This window comes from Nomascus leucogenys, chromosome 20, assembly GCF_006542625.1.
Source record: "Nomascus leucogenys isolate Asia chromosome 20, Asia_NLE_v1, whole genome shotgun sequence".
NCBI classification, from domain to species: Eukaryota; Metazoa; Chordata; class Mammalia; order Primates; family Hylobatidae; genus Nomascus; species Nomascus leucogenys.
In genome coordinates, this window is record NC_044400.1 from 69,151,851 (window position 1) to 69,173,343 (window position 21,493).

At 42.7% G+C, this 21,493-nt stretch overlaps 1 protein-coding gene and 1 non-coding gene across 3 annotated transcripts in view; both read left to right on the forward strand.

The window, feature by feature from the left end:
- The window catches only part of PROM1 (prominin 1), a 116,211-nt gene that overhangs the window by 66,468 nt on the left and 28,250 nt on the right, over positions 1-21,493 (forward strand). For both annotated transcript variants that reach the window (XM_030801163.1, XM_030801164.1), the window contains 6 exons: positions 2,044-2,118; positions 4,904-4,967; positions 9,135-9,294; positions 11,188-11,340; positions 17,211-17,334; positions 19,351-19,454. In XM_030801163.1, coding sequence (XP_030657023.1) covers positions 2,044-2,118; positions 4,904-4,967; positions 9,135-9,294; positions 11,188-11,340; positions 17,211-17,334; positions 19,351-19,454 — 680 coding nt within the window. The remainder of the gene's footprint in view (positions 1-2,043; positions 2,119-4,903; positions 4,968-9,134; positions 9,295-11,187; positions 11,341-17,210; positions 17,335-19,350; positions 19,455-21,493) is intronic.
- Positions 9,458-9,569, forward strand: LOC115832001. Its single transcript, XR_004027477.1, has one exon. It is a non-coding gene; the product is annotated as a U6 spliceosomal RNA (small nuclear RNA).

Below are 21,493 nucleotides of genomic sequence, written 5' to 3' on the forward strand. Positions count from 1 at the left end.
ATTAACCATGTATGCTGAAATAGAAGAAAATTCCCTCATTTTCCCAAAGAAAATATTTTTTTAAAAGAATTTGGAACAACTTGGATTATATAAAGTTCTGAGATATAGGTAAAATGGCCATGTCTATTAATGATGTCTAACTTATTTAGTTAGATACACACCTGACTTTTTTTTTTTTTGAGATGGAGTCTCACTCTGTTGCCCAGGCTGGAGTGCAGTGGCACGATCTCAGCTCACTGCAACCTCCAACCTCTCAGGTTCAAGTAATTCTCTTGCCTCAGCCTCCCAAGTAGCTGAGATTACAGGCACCCGCCACCACGCCTGGCTAATTTTCATATTTTTAGTAGGGATGGGGTTACACCATGTTGGCCAGGCTGGTCTCAAACTCCTGACCTCAAGTGATCTGCCTGCCTCAGCCTCCCAAAGTGCTGGGATTACTGGCATGAGCCACCACGCCCAGACACCTCCCATTTTATATAAAATGACATTTTAGTATAGATATATTTTTTCTCACTTTTATATTTCATTCCATTGTTTTTCAAACATTTCAGCTGCAACATCTGTGTCTGGATATCACTATAATCATTTTTGATTGAACAGTTGTTTAGAGCTTGGTTGCAACTGAGTTGTTTGAGATAGATCCTTTTTGGGGGGCACTTTTTATATTTAATGTGTATCAAACACGTGGAAAACTTGCAAGATGAATGCATGGATTTCTGTTCACACCCTTTGGCCACATTCTTCAAGGGTCACCATTTTGCACCATTTGCTTTATCATGTTTTATCAGTTTGTCTGTCTGTTCATATCATTTAATATATACATGCATAAAATAATATGCATTTTGTTCTTTTCTCAAAAGGTAAGTTGGGGATAAGTTGTAGACATCATCATGCCTTTTTACCCCTAAATATTTCGTTGTCCTTCCTAACTTTACATAATCATATAATGATCAAAATTAGGATAACATTGACCCGACACTGCCATTTAATCCACAGTGTCCATTCAAATGTTGATCTTTCCAAAAATGCCTTTATAACTATCTTCTCTTTTTCCAGTCCCGGGTCCAGGCCAGGATCACACATTGTCATTTATTGTCATGTCTCTTTCATTCCTGTTAATCTGGAACAGTTTCTAGAGTGTGTCTTTTCTTTTGTGACACAGACATTTTTGGACAGGCCATTTACTTTGTAGAATGGTCTTCAGTTTAGGGTTGTTTGATGTTTTCTTGGGATTAAAGGTACTCATACTTGCCAGGGAAATATCACAGTAGTGATATTATGTTCTTGGACATCATGTGAGAGGCATATGATGTTTGTCCCAGTATTGGTAGGAGCTAGAGCACTTCAAATCCATGTATAATGCTGTAAGTGGAAAAACTATTCCAGATTACTCACTAGTATAACCACTGACTACATTGCTTTTAAAAGTGACTTTAAAAAGTTTGTTTACAATTTTATTGAACCATCTTTAGTATTTGAAATTGTGAAGTCATATATATTACATTTGTGTTACATTTCTTTGCCTTGTTTTTTTTTTAGCTGATTACAGCAAGAGACCTCCAGACATCAAAAAATTAGTGCTTGTCAAGGAGGGTCTGAGCTGTGTTTTTCCCAAATAACACTCTATTGTTTAAAAGAAACTTCACACCTGTAAGCCTAGCACTTTGGGAGGCTGAGGCGGGCGGATCACAAGGTCAGGAGATCGAGACCATCCTGGTCTAACTCAGGGAAACCTCGTCTCTACTAAAAATACTCAAAATTAGCCCGGCATGGTGGCAGGCGCCTGTGATCTCAGCTACTTGGGAGGCTGAGGCAGGAGAATGGCGTGAACCCAGGAGACGGAGCTTGCAGTGAGCGGAGATCACGCCACTGCACTCCAGCCTGGGCGACAGAGCAAGACTTCGTCTCAAAAAAAAAAAAAACTGCGATTTTACCCTATAGTATAGATGCTGTGGGACTTGGATATACAATGACTTCTTTCTTCATGAGGAATCGTTTTGAAGGTAACAACCTCATCTTATATTTTGTTTTATAAATTTTCAGCTTCCACCTGTGGATGCAGAACTTGACAACATTAATAACGTTCTTAGGACAGATTTGGATGGCCTGGTCCAACAGGTATGCTTTTGGAAAAAATGCAATCACTGATTTTATATCATTTTAAAGGGTGGACTAGTACATAAGAAAATAGGAAATAACAAAAAAGCAGTGAAATTCTAGAGAAAGGTTGCCAAGAAGGGTGATAGCTATTACCTTCAAGGCAATTGTGTTCATCTTTCCGGTTCCCGGAATTTTTGTTAAGCATCTATGACATGTAAAGTGGCATGCTAAGAAGAACATGACCTCTGCTTTCCTAGGCCTCAGAATTTAGTGGGTGTAATGCTGCACCCCACACTGATTCTAATACAAAATGCTGTCCCCCTCTTCCAGTGAGTCAGCTATACTGGTTTTCTTTTTGCTCTTACCCACCTTCACGCATTTGCACACGCTCTTCCCTCTGCTTGGCACTCTCTTCTTCCCCCCCCTCCTAGTAGCCTAGCTACTTAGTTGCTTTGTTTTGTTTTGTCTTGTTTTTTGAGATGGAATCCCCCTCTGTCACCCAGGAGGGAGTACAGTGGTACTATCTCGGCTCACCGCAACCTCTGCCTCCTGGGTTCAAGCGATTCTCCTGCCTCAGCCTGTTGAGTAGCTGGGATTACAGCTTTGCGCCACCATGCCTGGCTGAGTTTTGTATTTTTAGTGGAGACGAGGTTTCACCATGTTGGCCAGGCTAGCCTCGAACTCCTGACCTCAAGTGATCTGCCCCCACCTTGGCCTTCCAAAGTGCTAGGATTACAGGCATGAGCCACCGCACCCGGCCGCTACTTAGTTTTTTAAGCTTCATACATCACCTTCTTCTTTTTTTTTTTTTTTTTAAGATGGAGTCTTGCACTGTTGCCCAGGCTGGAGTGCAGTGGCATGATCTTAGGTCACTACAACCTCTGCCTCCCAGGTTCAAGCAATTCTCATGCCTCAGCATCCCGAGTAGCTGGGATTACAGGCACGTGCCACTGCACCCTGCTAATTTTTGTATTTTTAGTAGAGACGGGGTTTCGCCATGTTGGCCAGGCTGGTCTCAAACTCCTGACCTCAGGTGATCCACCCGCCTTGGCCTCCCAAAGTGCTGGGATTACAGGCATGAGCCATCGCGCCCAGTCCATATATCACCTTCTTAAGAGGCCTTTCCTGGGCTTCTTGACTAGGTCAAACCCTTTTTAATACATTCTTGCAGCATTGCAAATATTCTCTGTTAATTTCCTCATAACTGTAATTATTTCTTTAATGTCTCCCTTCCCACCACTGGACTGTAAACCCCCAAAAAGGCAGGGACAGCATTGGTCTGGAATTCCCTGATTTCCCCAGTAGCTTACCAAATCTTGCTGTTTATTCAACCAATAGATACTGAGTATGCAATAAATATTTCTTTTTAGATTATGGTTCAGTAGAGTGCCTGGGCCTATGGGAAAATGAGAGAATAGTTTTATTCTTGACTCTATCTTTTACCATGGATGTAAAAAGTCTCAAATCTCTATTAACCCATTTATGCCTAGTGTTCCATTATTGGAACGCTAAGCTTGTGGGAGTTATTTATATCCTACTGCCAAATGTCATCATCAGGTTCTGATTCTTCACAAATAATATTTGCAACCTTCAGCATAAATGGATTAAACACTTGTCTACATGTGTTTACCAGACACTTACTTACTGACAAAGTAAGTGGGCCCTTAAACAAGTTATTCAAAATTTCTTGGTCTTTGCACTCTGGTGTTACTTCATATGTTAAAGAAGGCATTGAACTGGGAGATCTGTAAGACACCCCCCATAACATCTGCAAATCCAGACACAGATGAGTGTCAAGGAGTCAGGCACATAGAAAACCAGCACAAGCACTGGTGTGCTGAGTAGCTTCGTCTCCTTGGAGGAAACAAGTCATGGATTTTCATTTTGTGACATCTGATGTAGCTAGGCTAAGGTGGAAACTGGCTGGCACCATAAATCTTACGAAGGTTGAAAGTGCTGTACTTTGCCCTGGCAGACGGCTAAGTACACCAGCAGACAGTGAAGAAACACCCACTAAACCTCTCCAGAGGAAAGGCTGGATGTTTAGTTGAATTATTTGGAAAGAATGATATTTCCCTCTCATGGGGGGTTTAGCCCCAAAGCCCTATCGCTTGGCACAGTTGTTTTTTGTTTTTGTTTTATCCTCACCACAGTTGTGTCCTCTGTAAGCCATGCTTTGGGACTTTTTTTTTTTTTTCAGTTAGACTATATCTCTAATTTTAATTTTTATTAGAAAGTAAGATTCTGTTTTTAGAAATTCACTTTCTGTCTGCCCATGGGATATTGTACCGATCAGGGTCTCTTAACCTCAGCACTGCTGATACTGTGCATGGCTGTTAGCGGCGGGGGCTCTCCTGTGGGTGGCAGGGTATTTATTAGCATCCTTGGCCTCTCCCCACACAATCCCAGCAGCACCCCACAACTGTGATAACCAAAATGTCTCCAGACTTTGCCAAACATACCCCAGTTGAGAACAAAATTTCTCCCAGTTGAGAACCACTGGTATAGATGTATGTACCCATAATAGTACCTAGGCTCTGTGTAAATATGTTGATTTTAAAATTATGGGGACCCCCTATATGAAAAACTTCTAACATGATCTTTGATTGATGTAATTTAAAGACAATGCTCTCTAAAGGGGACTTTAAGACTCTTGATGACCATATAATGATCCTTTCACCCTTAAGATGAATGTTATATTTTTATTTTGCCTCTCTACTCATACTAAGTTGCAAAATGAGTGACTAGTCAACTATTCTTCAACTTAACTCTGTACATCCTTTTATTTTGAAATATTTTTCAGGGCTATCAATCCCTTAATGATATACCTGACAGAGTACAACGCCAAACCACAACTGTCGTAGCAGGTGAGATTCACAGTTTGAGGTGATTTTGTGATTGGAAGGTCAGTACAGAGAAATGTGTTGCCAAGTATTGCATTGTTCTTTTCCTCTTCAAAAAACAGTTTCTCATTAAAACCGTCAAAACTGAACAAATACTAGAGCTTTACAACTGTGTCACTTCATTCGGTGATTTAAAAACAAGAACAAACCTATTATTGAACACTGATAACATCATCCAGCCCAGCCGGCAGCTGCCACGTGGTTGAGGGTCACAGTGTGATCCAGGTCCCCAGAGTGTGCACCTTCAGATCTTACAGCAGCCACAGTTTGGAAACTCATTCTGATTTTCACTGAAGAGAAAAACTGTAGATTATTATATTTCCTAGACAAACTTAAAATCAAACTTTTTTTTTTTTTTTTTTTTGAGACAGAGTCTCGCTCTGTTGCCCAGGCTGGAGTGCAGTGGTGCGATCTCGGCTCACTGCAAGCTCCGCCTCCCGGGTTCACACCATTCTCCTGCCTCAGCCTCCCGAGTAGCTGGGACTACAGGCGCCCGCCACCACGCCCGGCTAATTTTTTTGTATTTTTACTAGAGATGGGGTTTTACTGTGTTAGCCAGGATGGTCTCGATCTCCTGACCTCGTGATCCACCCACCTCAGCCTCCTAAAGTGCTGGGATTACAGGCGTGAGCCACCGTGCCCTGCCAAAATCAAACTTTTTAAAGGAATACTGTGTAAAAGGATTTATTTTGTCTATTAGGAAGATTTTAATCTGTCCACTGATGCTGAGGCAATAGTATTTTAGGCTCCTAAGGTTGCTTACAATTTTGGAGAGACAGAATCAATATGGAGAGGATTCTACTCAAATTATTGAATAGTGCTGTATTTGGGTTACGGGATTTGGGGTGAACGTACAGAGGGAGAGAATGCAGGGTAAGCAGTTCTTTGTGCAAGGATAGAGACAAACCTGGGTTATTTGCGTGGAGAAGAAATCTCTGGGCTGGGCGCAGTGGCTCACGCCTGCCATCCCAGCACTTTGGGAGGCCAAGGCAGGTAGGTCACCTGAGGTCAGGAGTTCGAGATCAGCCTGGCCAACATGGTGAAACCCCATCTCTACTAAAAACACAAAAATTAGCCAGGCATGGTGATGCACCCCTGTAACCCCAGCTACTTGGGAGGCTGAGGCAGGAGAATCACTTGAACCCAGGAGGAGGAGTTGCAGTGAGCCGAGATCGTGCCACTGCACTCCAGCCTGGGCGACTCTCTCTCGAAAAAAACCAAAAACAAACAAACAAAAAAGAACAGAAAAGAAATCTCTGAAGCTATGTAAAGCTATCTTCTATTTCTTTTAAAAATCATTTTAGTGCTGCTTTTAACTGTTGAGTAAGTGGTTTTAAAATATTATGTTAGAGATACTTGATTATTTTTCCCTGATAGTGTTTTTTTGACCCATGAAGAGTTTGAGTAAAAAAGTATTTTATCTTGCTACATAACAATTTAGATGTTTTGTGGATTTCCTTTTGCATAATATAAGATTCTACTTTAAAATATTAAGATATTAAGGACAAGGTTCAGACTTTCATGTGTTAACCTCTGAAGGCTGATGCATGCTGTACGTCTGACAGCCACCTGCTCACTAATCTCTGTGTTTAATTTTTTGGTTTCCCCTCTCTGGACCTCTCCTGCCCATACATGCAGCCCTTCCTTGTAAGTCTGACACAGCAAATTGTGCTGCATGCATTGAGTGTGGCCCATGGTGCATGGTGCCATTGCCTGAGCACAAGCCAGCATTTTCCTAGAGCTGGGCCAGTGCCGCTCTGTCAGCCTGGATAGCAGGTGTTTAGTTTCATGTCCTTAGCTCTCGTGTTTAGGTTGTCTCATCCCAACCTGAAAAAATTATTTAGTGCCAACTCTGTGCCAGGCTCTGCCAGGCATTGGGCTGTGAGATGCATAAGCCATGAGTTCTGCTTGTCCTTTAGCCAGCCATGTGTACACAAACTTGTTGTCACACTCTGGCACCATGACCAGGTTTGTGCCAGGGAAACAAGGTGAGGAGAGGCTAGTGGGAGGCTGCCTGGAAAAGGGAACATCGAGAGAGGTTTGAAGAGGTGCCGAGAGAGGGCACCAGCCACATAGAGAGTCGTCAGAGTAGCAAAGTCACGGAGCCATGTCGTGCATGAGGGCAAGCCAGGCTGAGAAGCAGGCAGGAGCCCTAGGAGCTGCTCCTAGAAGATGGGAAGGCTGCATTCCCCATCTCTCAAAATCTCAGAAGTAACCAAGAGACCCACTGAGTCATTTTGGCCAAGGATCCTCAGGTGTTTTCACACACGAGCCGTTTGGAGAAGGCAACAAGCCCCCAAGGAGTAACAGTCCTTTCTCGACGAGTCACATCCAAACACGTGACACTCTGTTGCTCGCTTCTGTGTCTTTGATTTCTAGATGTCATAGCTATGTGAAAAACAAACTTTAAAAAAGTGTCCAGGGCCGGGTGTGGTGGCTCACTGCTATAATCCCAGCACTTTGGGAGGCTGAGGCAGGAGGATAACTTGAGACCAGGAGCTCAAGACCAGCCTGGGCAACATAGTGAGATTCCATCTCCCCATCTCTACAAAAAGTAAAATCATAAAAAATTAGCTGAGCATGGTGGTACACACCTGTAGTCCCAGTACTTGGGAGGCTGAGGTGGGAGGATCCTTGAGTCCAGGAGGTTGAGGCTGCAGTGAGCCATGATCGTGCCACTGCACTCCAGCCTGGGCAATACAGAGAGATCCTGTCTCAAAAAGAAAACAAAAAGTTTCTTGCCATTTTTATGTGATTACGTTTTGGACCAAGCTACCATTCTACTCTCTACCTGAAGTTCACCGGGAGCCTCAGGATAATATTTTGAGAACTGCTCGTCTTGTCTCTGCTGCTGCAAAGAGATTCACCTCTCTTGCAGGATCAGTGGACTTTTAACTGATTAGTGTGTTCTTAGTATGTCCGTGTCAAGAATCACTTGGATACAGCCACCTTCAGAACTCATGTGAGCATTGGTTCAGGTGAAATCCTGCACCTCAGGTGAGTTGATTTTAGGACCTGCTGTGATGGACACTCTCCAGAAAACTGGTTTTCTTTGAACTTAACTCCTGTCTGAGAAATTAGGACCGATAGCAAAAGAAACTGGCCACTGAGACTACTATTGGTTTTTGCATAGAAAAGACACAGACGTACTTCCTAAGACGTCTCAATTTGTATCAGTCAGGTAAAATTTTAACAAAAATATCACCCAGAGTCACTTGTGTTTTTCTGTTTGTTTGTTTTTTAAATGGGCCTTGAGAATTACTCTGTTCCTGAAGACTTTTTTTTGGTTTTTTTTTTTTTTTTTGAGAGCGAGTCTTGCTGTGTCACCCAGGCTGGAGTACAATGGCACAATCTTGGCTCACTGAAACCTCTGCCTCCCAGGTTCAAGTGATTCTTCTGCCTCAGCCTCCCGAGTTACAGGCGTGTGCCACCACAACTGGGTAATTTTTGTATTTTTAGTAGAGATGGGGTTTTGCCATGTTGGTCAGGCTGGTCTCGAACTTCTGACCTCAGGTGATCCTCCCACCTCAGACTCCCAAAGTGCTGGGATTACAGGGTGTGAGCCACTGTGCCCGGCCCTGAATACTATTTCTTAGAGGGAGAAATTATTATTATTATTTAATTATTTTCCCAAAAGCATGTAACGGGAACTTTAGGGTCAGATACACCCGAGTTTCAATCCCGTTACCAGAGCTTTCTTTAAAAGACCCATGGGCAATTAATTGAATCTCTGTGAGCCTCCAGGTCGCTGCTAGTAAAATGGGGAATGAGAATATGTACCTCAGTGAAATAAATGAGTTACCATTTATAAAAGTGCCTGGCACATGGTCTGCACACTATACATTTTAATCACTTGATCTACTTTAAGTAAAGTAAGTGGAAGAAGGAAACTGGCTTGACTTCAGTACCATCTCATTAAAGTCAGTGCTCACAGCTTGCTGTTTTGTTAAGTAATTGCTTTTCGATGGTCTTGGCTATATTCATGCTTGTTGTTGAATCTTATCATATTTTAAACAAAAATATAACATGAGAAAAACTAAAGGTGGTTCAGGCTTTTCTGTTTGGTTCCAAAACAAAGTTTCTATTTCCTTCATGTTTGCAAATGCATAACAAAGGTATCTTTGTTTTCAGGTATCAAAAGGGTCTTGAATTCCATTGGTTCAGATATTGACAATGTAACTCAGCGTCTTCCTATTCAGGATATACTCTCAGAATTCTCTGTTTATGTTAATAACACTGAAAGTTACATCCACAGAAATTTACCTACATTGGAAGAGTATGATTCATACTGGTGAGTGTCTCCTTGGAGCTGGTGAACTACAAGAGTGAACTTTGTAGAGAACGAGATAAAAATCTGACATTAGCACCAGGATAATCTTATGAGAGCAAATTGTACAAGGAGGCCATGACCTGATATATGTTAACCCCAGTTTACGTTCATTAAAAAAGTTGAAGTGCTCGCTTAGACCAGGCAGCACATATACTAAAATTGGAACAATGCAGAGAAGGTTCGCATGACTCCTGTGTACAGATGATATGCAAATTTGTAAAGCAGTCCACGTTTATTTTTAAGTTGAAGACTGGATCTTCGTGAGCCAAATACTTGATAATTTGCAACTTTGATGTCATTAGTGGTTTCTGGAATACTAGTTATAATTATCAAACCAGACATGTAATGAGATTTTAAAGCTTAAAAGTAATTAAGAAGGACATCTGGGAAATATTCTTTTCTATTTTATAAACCAGTATGAACATTGGTTTATAAAATAAATATGCAGAGGTTGGTTCTTACTGAAAGAGCATCCTTTTCATAGCTGTGCCTTGAAACCAGTGAATTGCTCCCAGAGCTTAGTTGAGTGGCTGTGGTACCCACTGGTTGTCCCATTAGAAAATGTGAGTGGTGGGGTTTGGCCCGGGGTGAGGGTGGTGGACATCCCAGCCAGAGCCCTGGGGAGGGAAGGACTTGGAGGCTCAGGAAATTTAGAGGATCATGTATTATGGAAGATGTACTTCCCTCTCTGAAGAGCTCAGCTGCCCTTCATATCTCCCAAGCCCATGGGGAGTCCGGAGACTCATTCTCATGTGGATTATTTCTTATACAAGACCACAAGATACGTAATTAAAATTATAGCAGTTGCTACCATTTAAGGGACAGTTTCAGTGTGCCCACCAAGCACTTTCTGCACATTTCTTTTAATGCTCACAAAAATCCCCTGGCCTGTGTTCCACTAAGCAGATACTCCTTTAACTCTAAAAGTTTTCTGAGGCCAGTCTCCATGGCTTATTTAATTTTGTGCCCTCACTGTCTTGAACAAACCTCCCCAGAATGGCTGCCTGTGGCTATTACTATAATTACTGAGATTGCTCTTAATTGAATGAAAAGCTTCAGTGGCGACTTTTGTCAAGAGGCACCAAGCAGAAGTAAATTCTTTGTTTTTTAGTGTCTTAAATGTTGGGAAGCATTACTACCCTTGAATGCCTCTTGCTGCCGGGAAAGGTTGTTCTACCTTCCGGGAATGCCAGTAAGGCCTAATTGAGGATCCATTATCCTAAAATGTCTCGCAGGACCATTATGAAATTGAGATTTGCATTCTGCAGGCATTTGATTTAGGATGCTCATAAAATTCTAAATACCCCATGCATCTGCCACGTAATCTGGTTCAGTAAAGAACACAGTGGCCCCAAATATTTCTGCAACCACAAAATATTTTAGAAAAAGGCCAGGGAAAAAAATCCAGTATTTCTTTATCTGTAGTCTAGTCATGATCTAGCCATATGCCTTCATTATTATAATAGGCACTTAGAACATCAGAAACCTTAAAAGAACATAAAAATCTTAAGGGTGTTTTCATCAGTAGCCTTGGAGAAGCTCAGCGTGCCGTGCTTATGAACCCTGTGTGACACCCATGGGAATCAAGGCAAAGGAAGGAAGCAATGATCCCATGACCACCAAGAACAATACAAACCTAGAATCAAAATAAAAGTTTCTCTGTTGGTTGAATTGGAAGACAAAGGGTGTGAAGGGATCTTTTCACTCAACATTATTGTCCTCTGAGGAGTTGATAGAAGACTCTGATTTTAGAAGCCAAGAATAACTCATCGGCTCCAGCCTTAGTCCAGCAGCTTTTGTGTTAGGGTGGCGTCACCTGTGTCACGTATACTAACAATGTGCTTGCTTCTCCAGGTGGCTGGGTGGCCTGGTCATCTGCTCTCTGCTGACCCTCATCGTGATTTTTTACTACCTGGGCTTACTGTGTGGTGTGTGCGGCTATGACAGGCACGCCACCCCGACCACCCGAGGCTGCGTCTCCAACACCGGAGGCGTCTTCCTCATGGTGTGAGTGTCTGCTCCTCGCTGTCACATGGGGGTGGGAGTGCAGGAGAGAGACTGGGTGCTGACTCTGGTGTTACATGAACCCGGTGCCCTCTGGGCCACGTATGCGGGGTTCCAGCTCCCAGGTCGCGAGGAGGAGAGATCTTGCTGTGATGGGACCTTCCTTGATTTGGGTACTTCTGTCAAGCCTAAACATTAAAAACAAACAAACAACAACAACAACACTAAATTACTTGCATTTTGATAGACCAGCTTAAGCACACTATTTATATATGGCAGGCTCCTTTTAAAAGCAGCTGGGCCTGCTCTCTTGATTTCTATTGTTCCTTCTTTTTATTCATTCATTCATTTATTCACTCACCAGAGGCTGAGCCAATCTCTTGTAGGACAGCAGTATTGGTCAGCAGTATTGCTAGCTTGAAACTCTAGAAACTTGATTTAGAACTAAGGCTGCCAAGGCAGAACCCTTAGGATTTAGACAAGTAGCCTAGATTAGGCATGAGAACAGGTGTGAGGCGGCAGGGAGAGGTATGCCTGCGGCAGAAGACTGGAGTGACTGTCCCTGCTTTAAAGACATTCACCTGCAAGTTTGTGTCTTTGAAAAACCTTTGACGACACGTATGGGTACGACAAAGCATAGCAGGCATGAGCCAGGTGCACCTGGAGCCAAAGCCAGAGCCAGACATGTAAGCTAGGATGTGGTGTGATGGCTTTGAATGCTCTGCAGAGAGACAGCTGTGTGGGTTCTAAGTCAATATTCTCTTCTTGATAAGATCATGAAGAATCAGCAGTAGGGAGTGAGATGGGGCTCGAGATCAGTGGTTAAGGTTTGAAACAATTCCTTTGGGGGGTGAAGAACCAAAACCTGAGTCGCGTTCTCTCATTTATCCACTGAAGTCACTAGCACGGGGCTGTGAGTGAGCGTGCTGGAGAGCAGGTGCTGTGCATTAATTTGATTAATTTGTTTTTTAAAACTGAGTCTTCAAACCAAATTTTCACACACACACACACACACACACATACACACACACACACAACAAACAAAAAAGCTTTGGGTCACTGGAACAATAAATCAAGCTTCTTATAAGCTATGATTCTAAATTATTTCCCTAAAATAATTAGGCTCCAGTATGGTATAGGCCTTTACTAACAAGAGTCTTAAAATAACCTTAGAGCTAATGACCTGAGGTCTACCAGGGCTGGACAAAGAACTCCACACAAAGAGAAGCCTAGATGCTCACAGGCCAAAGCTTAAGAAATTATATTTGTCTGGGCACGATGGCTCACGCCTGTAATCCCAACACTTTGGGAGGCCGAGACAGGCAGATCACTTGAGGCCAGGAGTTCGAGACCAGCCTGACCAACATGGCGAAACCCCATGTCTACTAAAAATACTAAAATTAGCCAGGCATGGTGGTGCACACCTGTAATCTCAGCTACTTGGGAGGCTGAGGCACGAGAATCGCCTGAACCCGAGAGGCAAAGGTTACAGTGAGCTGAGATCATGCCAACTGCACTCCAACCTGGGTGACAGAGTGAGAACTGTCCAAAAAAAAAAAGAGAGAGAAAGAGAGAGATGAAAGAAAGAAAGAGAAAGAAAAAGAAAAAGAAAGAAAGAAAAGAAAGAAAGAAAGGAAAGAAAGAAAGAAAGAAAAAGAAAGAAAGAAAGAGAAAGAAAGAAAGAAAGAAGAGAAAGAAAGAGACAAAAATTAGCTGCAAGTACCTCTGGACAGAGAAGAAAAGAAGGAGAAATCACATCTGCAAGGAAAAAGGAATTTGTCTTCCCTTGTTCAAATGTACACAGATACACAAAAATACATTAAACAGAAGATTATTAGGTTGGTGTAAAAGTAATTACAGTTTTTGCCATACTTTTAATGTTTAATTGATTTTAAGTTGAATGTTACAAATTTAACAACCCTGATACTTGGTTGTCAGTGTTTTGGTGGAGTGTGTGTATATACATATATTTCCATCTTTTTAAACTACTTGTAAGGTAGGGTAAATTGCTCTGAAAAATGGTGCACCCCTCATCGAAATTTTATTCACACTTTTTAAAGGGATACAACCAAAAATGTGATATCCAGCTTCAAAGACAGAAAAAATAAAACAGAGCAATCATCAACAAATTGATGGAGGCTAAAAGCTACCTTATTTTAGATATACTAGTTCTATAGACATGAAGACCTGTGGCATGGAGGCCATAGGATTCATCTCAGCAGCAGAAAGAAGGCTGGTAACTGTCAGATGTTGTTCGATTCATTTCAAGGAGTCTGCAGACTTAGGGTGGCTATGATTTCTTTATTGTTGAATGCCACCAGTCAGCACGGCACGCTTTGCTGTGCTTGGCAGAATTCTCTACTTCTTGAGGTATCTGGTAAACAACTGGATAATTGCAAAAGGAGGAGATGATACAAGCGTCACCAGTCTAATCAGACTAATTGGAAGAATGCAGTTTCTTTTTTTAAAACTGTTTACTTGCCTGTAGAAACCAGAAAGAGTATGTGTAGTTTTGCTGCAACCAAAACACCACCTGCTCTATAAAAATGGTGACACCATCCAATCAAGAGCATGTGATTGGATGCTCTCTTTCAAAAGCTTGTGTCTCTTTCAAAAGCAAGCAGGAATTCTTACCTCCCAAAAGGAAACCAGTGAAAGATCTGGAAGGAGGAAATTCAGAGAGCCCTGGCTCTGCTCTGATCTTTCATCTTCAGATGGTCCCAGAAGCATTTTATTTTAATTTTATTTTCGTGGAGACAGTCTCGCTTTGTTGCCCAGATTGGTCTTGGATTCCTGGTCTCGAGATCCTCTGGCCTCAGCCTCCCAATGTGTTGGGATTACAGGTGTGAGCCGCTACCCCTGGCCTCGGGAGCATTTTAGCAGCTGAATAGGATGCAGTGGTGAATGTATTATCTGTTGCAGGGGGGCGTAGGAGGCCTCTCCAGAGATAAGGAGATCTAACAGAGGCACAAGCATCTCTTGATTTGAAGCCCATCATAAAACTTCCCATTTTAGGTATTGACAACAATGCCAAGAGCAGCCACAGGTATCACAAACTGGGCACATTCCTATGGCTGGTGGCAGTTTCTGAGGTTATGGAAAGCAGTTTGTCAGGCTATATGGCAAGGGCTGTAAAAAGACCATGATGCTTTTTGCCCAATAATTTCCATTTTGGGGAATCTAGGTGAAGGAAGTAGGCCAAACTATAAAGAAAGCATCATGAAGAGGGAGGTGTTTGTGCAGTGTTAGTTATGATAGTGAAGCACTGGAAACAGCCTACATGTAGCTGTAGGAGAGTGGCCAAGTGAGTTATGACATATCCATGCGTGGAAGATCACTTGGCCCCTGAAGTGATAACTAGGTGACTGTCCTGATTTGTTGACAAAAGTTTCTAAGATAATGCATTTGAAAGGGGGTCAGAAAATGATGCATGTATTATCCTAACTGTGCAAATCAGGGGTTAGTCAGCAAGCTTTTCCCAAGAAGGGCCGAGTAATAAATATTTTAGGTTCTGCTGGCCACACACAGTCTTTGTCGCATATTCTTGTCCTTTTCACCTTCTTTTGCTCTTTCATCTTACTCTTATTCTCCTCCTCCTCTTCCTCGTTTTCAATATTTTCAGTACACATTAGCCATTATCTCACTAACCTTAGAAAAACAGACCTTGGGCAGTGGTTCACCTACCCCTGATCTAGGAATGTGCATATTTAGAAAATAAAGGCTGGAGATAGTGACTGTATGCGATTTAGAGTAAGAGTCATGGTGCTCTTTTTAGACAGCTGTCTTGGTTTTTATGAGTTGTTTAACTCCAACACACAGACACACATGCTCAGACAGGGATCCTGGCGTGGCCTCACTCACTTCTTTGTGCTCTCCCAGACTCAGAAGCCTTGTAGGTCAGGCTGACCTAGGCCTTTCCAGTGAACATTACTTGCTATTTATTTTAGTGAAGATACACAAATATTGTAATTATGGCTTTGGCAGCTGCAGCTAAAGGAGAGAATTGTGCCCTTAGGAGGGGATGCTGTGGTGATTGCGAGCATCAGCCCACACCCTTCTGAGGCTCCTTCCTAGTGTATGATATTTGATTTGGCAACTGCACGTAGATCGATTTAAGAGTTTGTTCTCTCTCTATGTCTACACCTAGATAGCTAAGCACTGCTAGAGAAAAGCTATGCACCGGGTACACTGGGTATCCCTACAAACTTACGATCTCCTACGCACTGGGTACATTGGGTATCCCTACAAACTTACGATCTCCTGTCGCAAATGGACCTGCCATAGTCTGACAAATCTTTTCTTTTATTGCTTTTGTTTTCTTCCTTCCCTTTCTCTTTTTCTTCTTTTTCGACACCCCCCACAGGTTCCTGCGACAGTCTTTTCACTCTGATACATCCATCTTCCTCTACTTCACCCCTCTCTCCGCAGATGGCTTTACCTCCTTCGTCTCAGAGAAAATAGAAGCCATCATGCAACTTCCCATCATCAAACTTCCAAACACACCTGCTCTCAAACACATCTGTCCCTTCTTTGCAGTGCCAGAAGCAGAGGGATTCCTCCCCTCTCAAGCTGATCCCGCCAGCTATATTCTCGATCCCATTCCTTTCCCTGATCCTGATAAAATGGGTCATCCCCTTTCTTTTCCATGTCTTTATTCTCTTCCTGTCTCCTTGACTTTCACTCAACACTTAACCAGGCTCTGTTCTCTCCCTTCCTCAGAAATAAAAGCAGAAACCCTTTACCCACACTGCCTCTTCCCTATAGCTCTCCTTCCCCCACACAGGCTCTCAGAGGAGTGATCTGTGCTTGCTGCCTGTGCCCTCCTCTCCTGCTGACTCCCCAGTGCACTCCAATTTGGTTTCCTCCCCCATCACTGCACTTGTTTCAAGTTGGCAGTGACCTCTGTGCAATGCAGACAGCACATTGGTTGGTGACAGCCGACCATTCCTTCCTCCTGCAAACACTCCTTTTGTCCCCTAGGTGGCATCACACCCACATAGTTGCCTTCCTACTTCTCTGCCTCATCATCTTGGTCTGGTTTGCTGGCCCTCCTTCCACCACCCGTCTTTGTAAATGTTGAAGTCTTCCAGACCTAGCCCTAGGCTGCTTCTCTCTCCAAGCCAGGCCTGGGGATAAATGACCATGGCTAAGCTGCTGGCTCCCTAACGTACATCCGAAACCCAGATAGCTGAGCTCCAAACATACTGACCCCTACACAGTCTTCCCACTCAATGTCTCTCTGGCAACAAGACCAACATTCAGCCCATCTTCTCTCCTTCCAGAGCATCAGTGCTCCTTGGCACTGCCCTTGGAGCCCTTCCTTGCCTCTACCTCTCGTGTCCAGCGCTTTCTGAGTCCTGCTGCCTCCTATATTATGCCTCCTGTGTGTCCTATATTACGTCTCCATCATCCACCAACTCTCCACCAATCCTGCCCCCTTAGGCCACCCTCATGGGCCATAATAACAGCCTCTGTAATGATGTCCCATCCACGTTGGCACCTGTCCAGTCCATCCTTTACACTGTGCCAAGAGTGCTCTTGTTCAGAGAGAAGTCGGGTTGTGCTCCTTCTGTGCTTTCAGCCCCTTATTGGCCACCCCTCGTGTGTCCCCAGGCCCCTATACCATACACCCCTGCCTGCCCTGGAGCTGCCCCTCCCCAGGTCCCCAGGCCTATCCAGGGCACCCTCGCCTGTCCTGGAGCTGCCCCTCCCCAGGTCCCCAAGCCCTGTGTCACTCCTAGGTGGTCTGATCTGTTTCACCTGAATAACACTGAAGACCCCAGGTCTATTTTATGGAGTATAGGTAGATTTAGTATCAACAGGTAATATTGAATCATTCTTTGTTGAATTACTCACTTTATATTTTTTTCCAGTGGAGTTGGATTAAGTTTCCTCTTTTGCTGGATATTGATGATCATTGTGGTTCTTACCTTTGTCTTTGGTGCAAATGTGGAAAAACTGATCTGTGAACCTTACACGAGCAAGGAATTATTCCGGGTAAATATGATTTTCTACCCATTATGAAAGGACTTCAACAGAAACTTGGATTTCTTCACATATTGTGCGTTACTTTAAGAGCAGTGCGAACATATAAGCAATTTGGTTTAAATTCAGTAAATTTCTTGAAATTATTAAATTCAATAAATTTTTAAATATTCAATACATTCAATAGATCCTTTCTATTTGTAAGAGAAAAAAAAATCTGGGAGTGTCCTTATTTTCTGATCATGAGCGAAATCAGGGCCAGGAGTTAAAGTGCTGCCGCTCAGTGTGGATTGCAGCATTTGGGGAGAGAAGAATTTTCCTCAGCAGTAGTTTCCAAATGTGGCTGGGAACATCAGAAGATCAGTTCCCAGGTTCCTCCCACACACCCTGGGAGATTCCCAGGTGACAGAGGTGTCCACACAGATGAGCCCTAAATTTGAAGGGAAAGAGACTGATAAGCGGATGACTCGTGGCAGAGGGCTGCCCTGGCAGACGTCTAGTGGTGCCACCAGGAAATGAATTCAAGCTTCGCTTTCTCCCTCTCAGTCCAACTCCCACAGACTCCAGGGGGCCAGTTGGCAGTTTTGCTTTCCTCATTAATGAGGAAATTTTGTTCTAAGTGTCTGGCTTCTAATTGTGGCTTTTCTGTGTTGTTTTTTTTTTCGCCAGATTCTGATTTTTAAAATATATTTCTATTTCACTCTTTCATTGTATATACATTTTTCTGCCTAAGATCTGTTAGGAAATCAGGAGAATACTGTTGTCACAGTATTTTAATTATTTCACTGGTCAAGAGAGATTAAGTTGAGATCACCAGCAGATCAAATGATCTCCATTTGGCCTTTTGATAAAAGAAAGACATCAAGCCAGGCATCATTATCTCCTGTAGAGTGTCGAATCATTCAAAGATAATTTTTCTTAAGTACGGGATATTTCAAAACCATTTCCACTTCTCAAGCACATACACAGTCATGCATTGATTTGCCCATCTTAAATATGTATGGCGCAGAGGCAGAGAGTGTGTGAATTTTTTTTTTTTTTTTTTTTTTGAGACGGAGTCTCACTCTGTCACCCAGGCTGGAGTGCAGTGGTGCTATCTCGGCTCACTGCCAGCTCCGCCTCCCGGTTTCATGCCATTCTGCGCCTCAGCCTCCCAAGTAGCTGGAACTACAGGTGCCCGTCACCACACGCGGCTAATTTTTTGTATTTTTAGTAGAGACGGGGTTTTACCATTTTAGCCGGGATGGTCTCCATCTCCTGACCTCGTGATCTGCCTACCTTGGCCTCCCAAAGTGCTGGGATTATAGGCGTGAGCCACCGCGCCCGGCCGAGTGTGTGAATTTTAATACATTTTGTCCAGAGAGAGAAATAGCGCAGCACTGGGCGCACCACTTCATGGCTGTATATTAGCTATTCTGATCAAATGGTCTACTCTGCTTCTATTTCTAATATGTTTGTTTTATTAAGAGAAAGATTAAAGAGTTCTCGGCCAGGCATGGTGGCTCACGCCTGTAATCCGAGCACTTTGAGATGCTGAGGTGGGTGGATCACCTGAGGTCAGGAATTCAAGACCAGCCTGACCAACATGGTGAAATGCCGTTTCTACTAGAAATGCTGTTTCTACTAAAAATACAAAACTAACCAGACAGTGGTGGCGCCTGTAGTCCTAACTACTTGGGAAGCTGAGACGGGAGAATCATTTTAACCCAGAAGGCGGAGGTTGCAGTGAGCCGAGACAGTGCCACTGCGCTCCAGCCTGGGTATCAGAGCGAGACTCTGTCTCAAAAAAAAAAAAAAAGTTCTCAAAAAAAGTAATTTTAATAATTTTGATTGATGCTGCCCATCAATAAATATAATACATTGATTTATTCCAATTATACTATTATTTTCTAGTTATAAGTTGGAAACCAACCAGAAAAATGTTATGAAAAATTTCAAAAAATATTCAACAGAATATTAATTTTATTATATTAGTATGTATGTTAGTGTAAAACTGATTTTTCGAAAATACTTCCTAATGTGTTCTAGGTTTTGGATACACCCTACTTACTAAATGAAGACTGGGAATACTATCTCTCTGGGAAGCTATTTAATAAATCAAAAATGAAGCTCACTTTTGAACAAGTTTACAGGTATCAATATTTGCATTATACATTTTGCTATTTAAAATGTTCTTTTTCCGGAATGAGAATTTTGCATTTGAAGTGTTTTTAAATCTTAATTATATGACTTTCCTGTTTCAGAGATAAGCTGTCCTATAGCATTTTAAAGACACAGTAGAAATTAGATAAAAAATATATTCCTTCTACTGAAAGCCTTTGAGACCTGGAATGGTGATGTTTCAAGGTCTCGCTCTCCAATAATCTCTGGAACTCACTAGTTAAGGTAACCCTACGATGCACTAACGGGACCCCATGAGAGATCTTCTTCAAGAACCACGTTGCTCTAAGTAAAAGCCATCCAACAAGAATAGTGAACAGGTGATTCAGTGATTTGGATCCCTGATAGGAGGAAGGCAATGCAGTTGGAGAGCTGTCTGCTGTCAGGCCTCCTGGGCTCTGACCCCGGCCCCCTCCTGGAGGCTCTGTGCCCTGGGTGATTCCACATCTTCTCTGTTCCATGGAGGTCATGGTCACAGGAATCTGACCCTGAGGTTGTTTAAGGGTTAAGGAAAATACATGAGATTCGAACGGTGCCTGACACATCATTTGGACTTGATAAACGATACCTGTTCTTAATATTGTTCATCTAGGCTGGCCACAGTGGCTCATGCCTGTAATCCCAGCACTTTGGGAGGCTGAGGCAGGTGGATCACCGGGGGTCAGGAGTTCGAGACCAGACTGACCAATATGGTGAAATCCCATCTCTACTAAAAATGAAATACAAAAATGAGCCAGTCATGGTGGCATGCGCCTGTAGACTGAGCTACTCAGGAGGCTGAGACAAGAGAATTGCTTGAACCTGGGAGGCGCAGGTTGTGGTGAGCCGAGATTGTGCCACTGCCCTCCAGCCTGGGCAATAGAGTGAGACTTTCTCTCAGGAAAAAAGAAAACAAAAAAACTATATATATATATATATATATATATATATGTAACAACTCCTGACCTCAGGTGATGTATGTGTGTATAGATAGATAGATAGATAGATAGATATAGATATTGATATATGTTTCATTGAAATGCATTTCTCTTAGCTCACTGTGTAGTGTCTGCTTTTGCCCAGTGGTGAAATAGGCTCCTAGTCTGATGGCTGGTATTCTTAGGTGTCTGATCTTAGGTGTGAACCCATGGGCAGCTCTCTGCTATGAGCCATAGGGAAGGGACTCTCTATAAGAGTATTTGAAATCAATTCACAGGATGCTTTTTAAATACTGGTGACACTTATTTCTCCCACGGTGAGACCGAAGGGCCAGAGGATGTGTGTGTTAACATGGTGTGTTCATAGTGAATGAAACTAAAAATACACAGGGTGATAGGGATTCACATTGAGAGGAGAACACTTTATAAGTCATAGACACAGAAGCCCTTCCATGCCTTACACGTGAACCACCATTCTTAGTGTTCTTATTACTCTCTCAGAGTTCCTTTATGCAATTTTAAGCAAGTATTAACCCCATGCCTAGCATTATTATATAGCTTAGTAGTATTAGCCATCATTTGATATTCAAGAGACTTCTTAAGTATTTTGTGAATTTGTTATACTTTTAGGTATTGCAAGGTTCTTTTTGTACTTTTTAAAAAACATTTTGAAATATGCACACATTTAATTAATCAATGGTCATTAGTTCCTCTAGCCAAACCACAGAAATTATTTTAAAACAAATATAGCTGTGTCATTGCTAAGTATTTATTTATTTATGTATTTATTTATTTTCTGAGACAGAGTCTCGCTCTGTCACCCAGGCTGGAGTGTAATGGCACCATCTCGGCTCACTGCAACCTCTGCCTTCCAGGTTCAAGCGATTCTCCTGCCTCAGCCTCCTGAGTAGCTGGGATTACAGGTGTCTGTCACCACGCCTGGCTGATTTTTGTATTTTTAGTAGAGATGGGGTTTCACCATGTTGGTCAGGCTGATCTCGAACTCTTGACCTCAGGTGATCCACCCACCTTGGCCTCCCAAAGTGTTGGGATTACAGGCGTGAGCCCCACGCCCGGCCATTACTGTTTATTTC